The 14,739-nt window shown below is 38.4% G+C and overlaps 1 protein-coding gene across 2 annotated transcripts in view; it reads right to left on the minus strand.

Annotated features, from left to right (window-relative positions):
* kcnb1 (potassium voltage-gated channel, Shab-related subfamily, member 1) overlaps positions 1 to 14,611 on the minus strand; it is a 37,252-nt gene extending 22,641 nt beyond the window's left edge. Inside the window, exons 1-2 of one of the 2 annotated variants that reach the window (XM_063473847.1) lie at positions 14,468 to 14,611; positions 11,514 to 12,168 (exon numbers count right to left, since the gene is read on the minus strand). In XM_063473847.1, coding sequence (XP_063329917.1) covers positions 11,514 to 12,113 — 600 coding nt within the window. In that variant the 5' untranslated portion in view covers positions 12,114 to 12,168; positions 14,468 to 14,611. Of the gene's footprint in view, positions 1 to 11,513; positions 12,169 to 14,160 lie in introns of both variants that reach the window. The other variant, XM_063473846.1, reaches the window with a different exon arrangement.
* Between the last annotated feature and the right edge of the window lie 128 nt (positions 14,612 to 14,739).

The following is a 14,739-nucleotide window of genomic DNA, read 5'->3' on the forward strand; positions in this document are numbered from 1 at the left end:
CTGTATTGTGTGTAAGAAATGAAGAAGACAGGAAATGAACAAACAGTTCTATATTATCTGTAATAATAAATGTTTGTATAAATTACTGAATGCCATCATACAATGATATGCCGATATGCTGTATACATCAGCTTTTAAGCAAACACATAATACTGTTTACTGCATATTTTATTTAATGGATCAAAGCCTGTGAGTTAGTTCAGGAAAAACATGCCGAGTTGTTCTGATGCATAAGGCACATGACAAACTGTACCTGATGCAAGATGCTGTATATCTAATGCCCCCTTGCAATAACTAAATCTCACTGCCAATGCCCCACAACATCCACTTTGCTGCTCTGCTGTGCTCCTGTAACAGTGATGCAAACACTTGCTACTCTTGCTGCTGCCCAATCTGTCTCCATCTGTAGGGTAAATCTAAATGACTCTAGAGAAGTTTATTACTGACACCTCTTAACCATCCCAACCCGTTTTGTAGGCTTTTTGTAGGCTTGTGAGGACTGCTTAGGGTACATATTATCTGTATTAATGTGAAATAAATCTAATCCATTAGGGCTAGCTGACCAATTAATTAGCTCCTCATTCACTGGACAGTGAGCAGTGTAGAAAGATGACACTGACAGTTTCCACATTAAATACGTACGAGCATATGATATGCAAGTATGAATTTATTATTCACCGGTGATTCTCTTAGGATTTATTTCAGACTCTCAGACATTGCTCAGAGATTAGTAAATGGTAAGAGTAAAAGCAACTAAATGTATTTTATTTGAAGTTCAGGCATAAATCTCAGTGATGGCCTGCCTACGACCCCATGTTGGATGGTAAAAAAATGTACAGATGAATGGCTGGTATGTTCAGGATTTGTTAAGCTCAATTTTTTTTAGTCCTTCAGCTTCGTTTTGACGCTTTTTATTCTTCAAACCTCTAGGAAAAAGAGCCCTAGCAAAAAGATAGGATTTCCCAGCACAACTTCAAATATAACCTGGAAGTTACACACACAATAACTTACACAACAGAGAAAACTATTACTGCCACACTAACTCTCCAGAGTTGCAAAATCTTTTCATCTTGCATATTCTTCTTAAATTTCTCACTGCTTTTCCGAAAAGGGAACATTGTTGCTCAGAGGCTTCAAATTTTCAGTGTTGCTTAAGCAGCATCACGGTACAGCGTGTCGTACACACTAATATCATGATTCAGCAGTTGTGCCAGTCCTTGATGGGCTCGCTCCTTCAGGGCTAGTACTGACTCGGAATAACTTACACAGGAGTTTCAATATTAATCACTACACATACTGTTACATCTACATGTGAGACAAAACTTCAATGCACAGTACACTCTCTTTTTGACACCAACTGCAATAATGAAAGTACCGAATGAAAAATGTCTTTAAATTTACCATAAACTACACTGTTTTTTTTTGTTGTTGTTTTATAGATTAAAGAGTAGGGAACACATATTATAGTGTATATGTCTTCATGTTAAAGAGTGAAGCCAATCGTTGATGCTTTTCCTTCCTAGCTGTGCTAAATATTTTATGATTAATGCAACCATACACGTGTTTTCCCCAGAGCTGCTGTGTCCCAGAATGACTTTTTCTGGAAACTACATCTACAGAGGAACTGTTAGACAAGAGTTAATTGTTGAGTGATTTTCCTCTGATTTTTGACTTTGTTTTAAAGGATAAGCCCCATCCTTTAGAAACTAATCTAATGTAAAGGAAAAATAATAATAATAATAAAATAAAATACTCTCCATTAAAGTGATTATCAGAAGCTTTTCAAGTAATGTTATCCAGGTTTACCTTAATAGTTAAAGAATTGAGTCTCTACTGTCTATGTAAATACATATGTCTTTGTAGACATACCCCATTTTCAAACAGGACAAATGAATAGTACGATCCACGCCAATATTATGCAGAATAATTTAAAAAGGCAAGGTTAAACCACCACATAATGCAGCCATCACTCACTTAAAAGTACATCATATTTACAGTTTAACATGAAAATTGCCAGAAATTATGCACTACTTAAAATTACTTGGAGTATATCCCTGAAGGTTCCTACTCCAGATAAAAGATCAACTTTCTGAGATCTCCTTACCTTGATGTTTGAGCATGAGCATTGTAGCTGAAATTTTTGTATTCAAACTTGCCACTGTTTTTTTCTTCCCACTGTTGCCAAAGTGCTTGCTCAAGTGGGGTTATACAATTGTTGGGGCTCTGTCTTCTTTGTATTATTGTAGGGTCTTTACCTTACAATATAAAGCATCACTGTAAGAGGCAACTGTCGTTGTGAACTGGAGTTATATAAATAAAATAAAATTGACCTGAATAGAAAAAAGGGAGACACAGAGCACAGACATATACAGGTGGGCTAAAGAATAAACTAGAGATAATTCTGAGTTTCACACAGCATTTCAGCATTTAATAGGTGAAAGTTGTTTGCTTAACCCACTGAACACCAGCCACATCAGGAGAGACAGGTGGTGTCTTTTCATAAATAGAGCAATTTTCATCTGTGGTGGGAAGGTTGTGAAGGTCTAACCCTAATTAGACGTATTCAGTTAAGAGAAGTTTTGTTTATATTGTGAAGTGAAAGATTGCTGTCATCTGAGGCCCTACAGACACAATGCTATGACGCACATGGTTCCCATATCTGTAAGAGGCAGATATTAAACGAATACATCGCCATATAGAGACAACCCAGAATTTGAAATGTTCTTTCCCCAGGCTAAGAGAAACACTTGATTTCTTTTTACCGTAAGTGAGAAATCTGCTTCTTTACTATTCTGTTTTCCTGACTCGATTTCTACATGCCACACAAATAATTTTCATAGTTTCAGTCTTCAGTTTTCCAGATCTCCTGATCTCTAATTTTTTCCCCCTTACAGCCATTGCCCCTGAGGCTTCATTCCTCTTTGGAAATGTGATGTCTTAATGTCTTTCCCTAGCTCATGTAACAGCTTAACTCCAAATTGAATGAAAGGCGCTTGCAGCTCTGTAGGATTTCTGACCACCTCCTCACACTCTACTATTCTATGAAAGTCATGATTTTTCTTCACCAGTAAAAATACACTTCTGACAAAACAAAACAAAAATCGACTTTTTCTAAGCATATCCTTGCACAACAACTAAAAATTTAGAATAAGGTCCACAACTGTTACTCTGATGACCATAGTTACATAATTTATATCACAGAAACAGACAGAACATGTCCACTGAAATTAGTAAACTGAGCAAACCAACAAACCACCTTCACTAAAACTTGTTATGCCCCGGTGTAAACCTGAGGAGCTGAAATGACACAACCAGTTCAGATCTATCCACTACAAAATGCATGACATGACTTATAAAATACTCACAAACACAACTCTGCCAGACCCTCTGCACATTAACAGTGAATGAACATGAAATATGCAGCACATTGTTGAAACAGCTACTGCATAAGGCCAAACTCTTTCCAAAACCGCTCTTCATTGTTAACTAATAATACTGATCAATATAGTACAATTTCAAAAATCTTTAGCATGGCTTTATCTTTCTTTTGTTTGTTGTGTGGTCAGCAATTAGATAACCTAATGTATCCGTAACGCACAAAATTAAAACAACCAATGCCATGATAATTATATAATGATTTCTACTGCACTTACCACTGACTATGTAAGGAAATTTGCAAAGAACATTCAGTCTCCAAATAGGACTGACCTTTCCTTCTATTCTTTTCATCAGCCCAAATAAGATGCAAAAAGATAGAATCCCATCATTTATATATATATATATATATATATATATATATATATATATATATATACGCCCACAGGACACTTCTACATGTAGCTAGTTCAGAGCTGGAACTCTTTTTGCCTTCAGAACAGTCTTCATTCTTCATGGCACAGATTCAATGAGATGCTGAAAACATTTCTCAGATATTTCGGACTATATTGACATGATAGCATCGCACAGTTGCTGCAGATCACCTACATCAATGGTGTCAGTTTGCACAATCTCCCACAGGCCCACTACTGGATTGAGATCTGGTGATTGTGGGGGCCATTTGAGAATCATGAACCGACTGCCACATTCACGATCATTAACAATATTCAAGTAGGCTGGGGCATTTAAATAATGCTTAATCGGTACTAAGGTGTGCCAAGAAAACATCCCATACTACATTACACCATCAGCAGCCTGAACCACTGATACATGGCAGCTTTGGTCCCTGCTTTTCTTTGATTTTAACCAAATTCTACCCAGGGGTGTCAAACTCACTTTACATCGCGGGTCGAATACAGCCCCGGACCGGTGAAACCGTCTGTGTAAAGAAGTGACATATTTAACTGTTTTTGTACCTGACAAAGAAAAAGCTGCTGTGACAAAGAAAGAAATGTGGCAACACAACTCTTTGGACGTAAACCAATTAAGTGTAAAATTACAGAAACTGTTCTGGTAGCTCATTGGCCAGGCTGTCCACTTTTTTGTTGTTGTGTGTTGTGTTGTGTTTACATCATTTTGTGGAATCTGTTTACCTGCTCTAGCTGTTTGGTGACTGTTGAAAGGGTTTTGTGAACACTTAGCTGAGATTGTGGCGTGTCTGTGGGTATGATGCACGTCTACATTTAAATAACAGATCTGGGAGTACATCCTGTTAAACCAGATGTTCTCCCTCTCTTGCGTCCGGTACCGTGGGCATTGGGGTTCAAGAGGTTAATTGTTTATTGCTTAATTACTTTGTGTAGTATGAATGGTCATAAGGGAGGTTTTTATGAGTAGGAAAAGCTGTAAAACTTATGAAAATACAGTTAAAAGTCCAAAATGTATGCTTGTGCTTGTTTGTGGTGAGTAGCAGATCAAACAAGTTAAGAATTATAAATGGCTTCAAGCGCACACTTTGGCCTGTGAGACTCATTTAGACACTCAGGCACTGAGCCATGGCTCTGTGGTACATGCAGACATTTCTGCATCTCTACCATTCAAAGACACTTTGCATATAGTTTATTTTACATAATATTCAACACTGAACTGTAAATCTAGCCTTTTTCAATAAAACAGTTTTTATTCAGTGTTTTCATAAAAGCCGTAATTTTATGCATTAGCTACTACTAGGAAGAACACACATGAGGTTTAGGGCCTGAACAAGTTAGAAACCTTTTGTTCTCCATAATGGAAAATGGCTGAAAATATCCAGCTCCTAATTGTATAAATTCTGCATTCAGCTTTTCAGTCTCCAATATCACTGAAGTGCAGCCAGATGCTCCTCGTTTTACGTTTTCGCTAAAGTCCCACCCCTGCCTGCATGGATTCTCAGCAAAAAGGCTGAAGATTGGGCTCCCACATATCGACAGGCCATTATTGATTGACATATGAAATGATCTCGTGGGCCGGATATAATTGTATCGCGGCCGGATGTGGCCTGCAGGCCAAATGTTTGAAACCCCTATTCTAACCCTGCAGCAGACATTGAGGCTTCTCAGACCAGGCAATGTTTTTCCAATCTTGTATTTTGTAACATCAGTGTTCTGTTCTTAGTTTACTTAAGTGGGACCAGGTTTGGTCTTCAGCTGCTGTAACCCATCTACTTCAAGGTTCAACATACTGCACATTCAAAGATGTTCTTCTGCATACTGTGGATCTATAGGTGGGTACTTGAGTTACTGTTGCCTTCCTATCAGTTCAAAACAGCTTTTCCATTGTCCTCTGACACCTGAAATGAACAATCTTCTTCCCCATTCTGATGCTTGGTTTGAATTCAGCATGCTGTCTTCACTATGTTTGCATTAATAAGCAGCTAAACAGGTATAGCTAAAAAAAAAAAAGTAGCCAATGAGTGTAAGTTTCCTTAAAACCAATAAAATTATACCAGGATTCATATAAACTGGTTCATATAATTCATATAATTCATATTCATATAATCTTGTACTGCAGTTTCTTCCACATGGAGCTGTGATTACTTAGTTATGGCATGATGGTCTGTTGACAGCTGTAATCATTAAAGATCATCCATTTACTGGATGAAAAAAAAAAACCCAAAACAAAAACAACGCCAAAAATATGGTTTTGTGAATTTTGTCAAAACAATTCACTTATGATTTAATTGGCCGCTTCAATTCCTGCCCTTCAAGTCTTTCGGTGTACCTTTACATGATCTGTTAGTTATTTTTACTGTCTCTGTTCTTCCATTCTACATATCTGACACATTCAATAATGAAATAGAGCAACACCATTAATTATAATAGTCTAAGGAACATTTTTCTCTAAATGTCAGCATTAACCTCCTGAAGCTTTCTGTCTGTCTCAATATAAATATATATATATGTGTGTGTGACGTGTGTGTAGGTGTAGGTGTGTAAAAATGGGGGAGGGTGGAACTCGAGTAAAAGGAAGTAAAATGTCAGTGAGTTTTTCTTACATTCAAATAAATTTATTCTAAAATTCATAATGAACACTGGAGATACGGTTTTACTGCATTCTAAACAGGAAACCATGCAAATACAGGCATACGTGAGCATGAGTGTGTATTTGCTTGTGTAGGAAATAGTGATGACAAAATCGATGATAGGTGAGTGTGGTTAATCAATTCCTGTAGTTAGTAAGTCCATATTTTAAGCACTGTGGTTGAGGTTTTGAGTTTATTTCAACTTTAACCTTTAGAGCCTGCAGTAGACTTTGAATGGCTGCCTTTGACTTTGACTTGAGGGCAAGTTAGAAGGGACACTCAGAAGATGTTGACGAGGAGACAGTGTGACAGGCAGAGAGCGACTGCCATGAAAGCAATCTCTGGGGCGCTCAAGCTCCTAGCACACATGATCCTGGCCTAAATCTCTGCACCAAACAGACCAAGATAAGATGGACAAATAACCCAAGAAAAGGATGTTACTCCTCAAGTACAGTTAGTAACTTTGGTACTGCATGGTTACTCAACAGCTTTCTGTCAGAGAAGCGTGTGATACTCATTTACGTCTCTCTTTCTACAGCTGCTTCATCAACACATACAGTGCCAATCAAAGGTTTGGAGGTACTCGCCCATTACTTCTCACTAGGACTGTACCACGCGTGCTCTGACGTTAACAGTCCGGTAGCAGCAACTTCAAAGTAGACACCAAAGCACTCTCTCCACAAAGTTGGATAAAAACAAATTTGACAAAGGGCTTTAAAATATTCATCAGTGCCCTGTGCAACTGTTATGAGGCATTTAGAGATTAGGAATATGCCTCACAGTCTGTGTAGGAACGTGTTTTGTTTTTGTTTTTGTCTTTTGCAAAGTAACGACACAGTTTAAAGGATAAACGTATAATTGCTGTTGAGATGGCGATCTTTCTAAGATATTGATGAACATCATAGAAGGAAATATTCACAAAGGTACACCTCCTTTACTCGAGTGCCTTTAATCAAAATGTCCATTTATATGTGTAACATTAACATTGCATTAGCAGTTGATTACATAAATATACTGTGTGAGCAACTACAGTCAAATTTCTACACAAACTCACTGGAGATTAATAAGCAGACTGTCAGGAAACTGAAAAGAAGATCCTGACACTCATACTTATTCAATACATTCTGATTTAAAACTGTCTTTAGTCATTTTAGTTTACCCTTTTTTATATTTCAGCTTTTCTTCTGTTCATTTAATTTTCCTTTTGTTCATTTTGATGCATTATTTTCACAACTTAGGTTGCCTTGTATCAAATGACTTATTTGATACGAGTTATTTATGACATAATTATTACAAATAAACTTGCGTTGCTTCATCTTGCCAAATGTAAAATGAATAGACAGAGAGCCCAGCTTTCAGTTTAAATAATTTAACTTCATCAAGTTTTAAAAGGTTTAGGGATAGACAGAGTTTAATTAGAGGCAAGTAGAATAATTTATATTAGTAGGCATGCTGGAACATATAACCATGAGTCATTTCATTAGCTAGAGGATGAGGATATAGTTGTTATCTAATGAGTAAGGAAAATTATATAAGGAAAATTATCTGCTGACTGGGGAACATTATATAAACTGAAAACAACAGCATACTCACAATGGACATATAGTGGAAACCACAAAAAACACTTCACAGGTTTAAAACATCTACTGTATATTTACGCAAGTTTCTAGATGACATGAGCAGCCACACTGATCAATCCTGTCAAAAGCAGGATTAAATCTTAAAGGTTGATTCAGTCCCAGATGTCAAAAGGACATTGGCAATCTTGGCCTGGACTGTTATAGTCCCATAGGAAGCTCATAAATCTCATCTAATAACTGTTAAAAACTAGAAAGCTACATCTTAAAATGGACAAAAAGGCCAGTCTAAACTTGTTCACCCTCTTTAGATATCCCTGTCTGTCCAGTCGACAGCTAGAAATAGAGAAGGATGGACAATGCTCCAAATTTGTGAGATCTCTACATATGTATACATTCATAGGCAAGTACAGAAATTGTACAGCCTTCGTCGGTCTTCTATGAAATATTTAGTGCAGGCTCTGGATGATCCAGCCCATGATTGATGACAGGAATTCTAGTCTTGTTTTTTTATGGCTTCTTATATATCATCTAACCAGCTGTGACTGTCCAGATGTCAGAAACAGTGACCGATTCTAGTCTGGGTGCTTGTATTGGATTCTGCTGCAGACTGATTTATGAGTAGGAATATCGCCAAGCCACATTTATTTGTCATGTTAACTGTGACATGAGAGTAGCGTAATTGGAATTTGTTGCCTGCCATCTGATGCACAATACCCACTGACGGAGCAGGAACTGGTAATTCCACATTTATTAATGCATGGAGGACAAAGATGACAGCAATACTCACGTTTGGCTTTGGTTTCTTCTGTAAATTGTCTGAAGGCGAGCCCATATTAATAGCAGATTTCAAATAAAAACTTCAAAATAAAATCTATTTAAAATTTTATTATTTAGTAATGGTTTCAGAGGAAGTGGGACACAATTGATGTTTTTTTGGTATTACAAAAAAAAATGCTTACAAATTTTACTCTGAATATAAACTTATATACTATAGGATTCAAACTATAACTTGAAACATTTATATAAGTATTGTAATTTTTAAGCATATTGTCAAAGTCCTAATCTGTAAACAGATATTTGTGATATTATGAATAGCAGAAACCAGCAGGATCTAACATGATGTTACATAAATGCTACTGCAGGTGAAAAAGGCTTTTCTTGGTGTCAATCTGATTGTTAGGCACTGCTTTGCCAGCGGTCAGACACAATCTTATTTTATGGTGACTGGAATCTGATCTGGGATCTGAGTGCGAGACAGACAATGCTGTGGCTTACAAAGAATGTAAACAGAGAGAGGGAAGCTTCAAATTGGGCCTAGAGTCTCCTGGAGAATAATTAATGTGACATTTCCCTGACATTTAGACAGAAGTATATACCAGAGGAGCCTCAAGAAGGAAGGAAGGGAGGAGAGATATGAGCCAATGCAGAGAAAAGAAAGCCAGGAAGGATGGCAGGGCAGAGAAAACACAGGCAGCAACACTGAGATTTTTTTTTAAACATTTATCCCCTGAACATCTAAAAATTGTAGCTGCTTGTTTTGTTTTGTACAAACATTAAAACAGGAACTAAACAGAAGTGCAATTACACTCACACAGAAACACAAATAGGCCTACTCCTGTTCAATACCCACTCCTTCGGTGATGATAAAATCGTACTTTTGTTGCCTGGTAACCATTTGTTTTGTGCTAATCGCTACCATTCACCATCTGTTTATGGGCTGCTGCACATACAGTCCCATTTCTGGTCCAGGATAGGAGAGCACAGCTCAGTCTGTGGTTCAAGTTGGATTGCTCAACAAGCCCACAGTTAAATAAATAAATAAAAGAACTAAGACAATACATGAACCCCTTGAATGGTTTTGGTAGCTTGGTCTGTGGTTTAATGTGGTCCTTTTTTTAACTAATTAGGAATTAATAAACTCTGCTGCTTGCTATGTCAAGTTTGCTCCTTTTTCTGTCTATCCCTATCCTCCACTATCAAGATATAATGTTGCCAAGCCAGGAGGTTATGTGAATTAGCAGCTCAGTTAAATTCCTTTAACATGAATAATAGATATATATAGACATTGAGAGCTAGAGATTCGCTGAAACCACTTTGCATAAGCAATTTTCTGTGTTATTATTCAAAGTGAATCGCTGTACCCATCTTCGTCGAGCACTTCACAACAGTTTGTCGCTGATATTTTGATAAATTGCAGGTATCAGGGCGTGATAACGGAGACAAGAACTTATGGTCGACTCCGAGTGGTCATCTCCTTTTTGTAGGCTACAGCACTTTCTTAGCGCTAACCCAATAAGCATCGATTTTACATCTCTTTGATTCCTGTGAAGAAGACATTTCACTGACAGACTCACAGCACTCATCTCACTCTGTTTGTGGATTAGAGCTGACAGTTCTAACAAATCCTCGCTGCAAAGCATCAGCCGGCACAAATTGCTAATAGTTTCATTTCCATTTCCCATACAATAATAGCTGCAAGACAAACAAGGCACGCTGCTCCCCTTAAAACTGAGATGGGAAGAAACAGCCCCCCTCTTTGATCCTTCCAATCCAACTGAGAAGAGTGTGATCAAAGGTTGCTCATGTTTAACACTGCTGTGGTCTCCCAGGTTGCAGTTGCAGGTGTGGCTCTGTGAAAGGCCTGCTGATGGCATAACATGCATTGACTAACGGTGCGGGTTAGGGTTATGGTTGAAAGAATTCCATGTCATTTCCAGCTTCTTGTTCATGTGCACAGAGCTAAAATTAAATACCTCAAACCTCTAAATCTCAAAATTATTATTTTTTTTTTTTTTTTGGGGGGGGGGGGGGGGGGGATTTCACAAAAAAGCAAGTGCTTTAGTTATTTTAATGTAGTTGCACTTTATATTACAGCTTGGTAACAGTGGGATAATAAGGTGGAAAAAAAATTAAGTAATATTGTGGAAATAACAAGTTATTACCAACTGGTCCATTTGGTCCACTGGTCTGTGTGTTTGAAGGTCTGTTTTTGGTTTTGATGATAATAATGATGGCAGTTATACAGCAATGGTCCTTTGTAACTGCAGCATTACAGGACACAAGGCTAATGAGCTCAATGTCACGTTTTAAAGATGTTTTATAGCAATAAATAAAGGCAGCCATTTATGTTGTTACCAAATTCGTCTTCCTGTTTTGTTCCCAGGTTTCAAATCACAATAACTGCAGACAACAGCACACAAATTGACAGGCTTTTTCTATGATTTCCAGCATTTACTCCATGTTCCAACTTTTGAACAATCAAAATGTAATGACTGATATATTTTGTGTAATCATAAAGTGTAACTGTTTCCTCTCCATGCAATGGCAGTAATCTAAGGTCACCTGGCTGTGCTGATATTTGGTACAGGAGCACTTCCTATTATTTGATTTTTCTTGAATAAACTGAAATTTTAAGCACAACACTGCAGGTATTTCTGTGACGGGGTCAAAGTGAACATAATCATGATCAACTCACACCCAAAATCCCGTGGCATTACCTTTGCTGCAACAGATGAGCTGGGCTTTTCCAGGAGGTCCCAAAGTTTCTTTCTTTTTTCGGCACAGCAGGTGTTGTCAAATTCTTCTCCCTCTCTGTCTTTTAAGTTGTCTGCCTCCCTTTTGAGTTCTTCATTCATTTGCTCCTTTTTCTGGTGATATCTTGCTTGGCAACACGACTCCAGGTAGATCTCATCGATGCCCCAGTAGTCTAGTTCTTGACTAAATGAAAGGGCGCACATTTCCTCCATCATGTGCAGCTTACCCGTGCGGTAAAAGTTCAGAATAGATGTAAACGCCCCTGGATGCCGGTCGAAAAAGTACTCATTCTCCTCAAGATTGTAATCATCGCACACTTCCATCAGTGATTCGTGCGAGTTGCAATCTCTTAACTTTCCCAAACGCGTTCGTGGTAGCCTGTCTAACGTTCGCCACAAGACCTCATGTGGGAGCCCTCCAACGTTTAGCCTGACTCTGCGGAAACATGACTTGCTGCGAATGATGTCCACTGGTTCAGGTGGCAGCGATGATGTTGACCGAGAGCCGGCTTTATTTAACTCGGCCAAGGATTTCTCCATGATAACTTTAGGTAGAGAGAGCATGAGGACCGCCGAGGCTATGGACTACACTTGATTGTCTCTTCATTCATTATCGTATCTAAAGGAATCACAAAACAAAAACAAACCATTAGTGTTACAGAGCTTAATACAAATGTCAGAGGCCCATTGATTTCAGTTGTAACAGTCGTAACACCTTGCTGCTCTGGCAGCAGTTCACAACCTGGGATACATTACCCCAGAAAGGCAAATCTGACTATTGTTAAAATGATGATAAAAGTAAAACAAAATTATTTCACTCACATTAATTCTTCTGTCTTTCTTCTGAAAATGTCATTCAACAATCATAAAATGCTTTCTTAACTGTTCACTGGTTGAACTGCTCATGCAAAAATACTGGAAATCAATAAAATTGAGTTATTTCTAATGATATTTCCCAATCAGTTACTGCTGTTCTTGTTGTCTTCAGCATTATTCTATTTTTTTTTTTATTTCTTCCTAAAACCACAAGAATCTCTTGGTGAACAGATGGGGGTTATTAAGATGACTCATTCACATATAAACAAGGCAAAAAACAGAATCCTAGCTTATTATTGTACTGCAATCATCTAAAACTGATACTGCAAAAAGCCTCAATAAATGTTCCCCCGTCACTTACAAAATACTTTTGACACTTCCAACAACAAGAACAGAAGAAAAACTGCCTCCAGATGCTATAGATCAGATACATTTAGAATAAACAAATGAAATCATCCTAATCTCCCTAATCAGCTGTTGTGACTTAAATGAATAAAACAGTCCAATCTTCTTCTTTTTTTTTAAATGTTTCCTCATCCAATAGTAGAAAAAATGCTCAGAAGGATAAAAGGCTAAAGCCAGCACACACTGTCATGCATTTCTTTTGGGGGGTTAAAAAATATTTTGGGAAACATTACCAAAATGCATCCATGCTGTTCTATCATCAATTAAAGCAAGTGTGGGGGGGAAATGCTGATGATAACAAGTTCCCAAAACTTTACACAACCTATTTGTGCTGACCAATTCTGAAGAGAGCTCTCTTCTGTGGTAACAGATAAAATATTTATCTTTAACTATTTCTGCTGTGATGGCTTAGATGGCTGCACAAGGTGGAAAAAGAGGTCATCGTGCCCATTTTTTCTTACTATTAATATTATTATTATTATTATTATTTTGCCTCCACAGAGGTCGATCTGTGCCCGTATGACGCCCATGCAGTGCTGTGGGTGGGTGAGACGCAGAACACCACACAGTGAATGTTGTACAAAGTGAGCGCTGTCCAGTCCAATGGTGCTGAAACACCAGGAAGCAAATGTTCACTCCCTGAATCACGGCGAGCTCCCTTGGGAGGGCAGGCTATCTGACAAGAAAATATAGCCTACGTTACATCCTCTTGTGACGAAGAGGCCAATATTTTTATGGACCATTTATGACCGTACACGTGGCACAAGCTGCACATTGAAACGTATATATTGAGCTTGTGTGTTGTGTGATGAGGGCACGGAAAAGTCCACAACACATCGGTCCTGCAGATGTGATCACTGTCTCACAAAGTTTGTAATCTTTCACAAGCACAAATAGGCCTGAGGACTAGTTTCTAAATGCGCATGCAAAATTTTTAAAAAAGAAAGGACGAAAAAACTGAACATAAAAGTGTTACTGGACTCAAGATGTAGATATTGTTATATCTGTGTTGTGGATGTTGCTGGAATAAATAAAACAATAATAATAATAATAATAAATATTCATTTGAAGCAGCCTCCACCCTCCTCCTGCTTTATCCAAGTCAAAGCTTCGACAAAACAGATTAAACAAACCACAAAACAAACATCAGCCCCACCTTTGTACACACTGGCAATCTGCGTAGCTAGATTGGGAATGGTACTAGCCATCTAAAAGTGCAATGTAGTGAATGCAAATCTTCCATCTTTTCCCGTGTTTTTCAAAGGCTCCCTGCTCCATAATGGTGCAAGCTTAAACGCACAGTGTTCCCCCCATGCAACTGGAAAGCTATTACAATTGATAGGTTGCACATTACACAAAGTCCAGAAATGGAAAATGAGCTCAAAAATACCTTCGTGAGTTGTCATCCTACACTGAATCAAACCAGCACGTACCGCCTTGTGAACAATCAATCCGCTGCCACAAACAAAAACGAAGCAGTAGCATTAGAAAATAATAAAAAAAATTGAGGCGCCGTTATTGGTTTACTATTGCCAGGGTCTAAACCAATCCATTTCCCCCTCCTCTGCCTCCGACATGGCAGAGATATCTTCAGCACGATCTACTGTCTACCCGCCGGTTTCCTGCTCCGCATCTCGCTTCCCTGATTCACCCTGAAGATCAACAAGTACGCCGACAAGCCCGTTCGGACAGACTACCTGTGTTCCCAGTCAGCTGTGTGAGGAGGCGCCGCATCTCTGTGAAGGTGGATCCATGGCAGCTCGGCGCTCTCTTTCACATCTGTTTAACTCTTTCACCACCGCGTCCTGCAACTCTATCATCAAAAACACACAGCTACTTGTACGTCAGACTATGATGGCTCCAGAAAAAGACGCGTAAATGTGCATGTGCACAAAAGCCTAGCATCCGAAAACACACCCGCAGCTCCCACCTGACTGGAGAGATACACTGTAGCTCTATTTTATTACGT

Source organism: Pelmatolapia mariae, linkage group LG5, assembly GCF_036321145.2.
Source record: "Pelmatolapia mariae isolate MD_Pm_ZW linkage group LG5, Pm_UMD_F_2, whole genome shotgun sequence".
Classification (NCBI taxonomy): domain Eukaryota; kingdom Metazoa; phylum Chordata; class Actinopteri; order Cichliformes; family Cichlidae; genus Pelmatolapia; species Pelmatolapia mariae.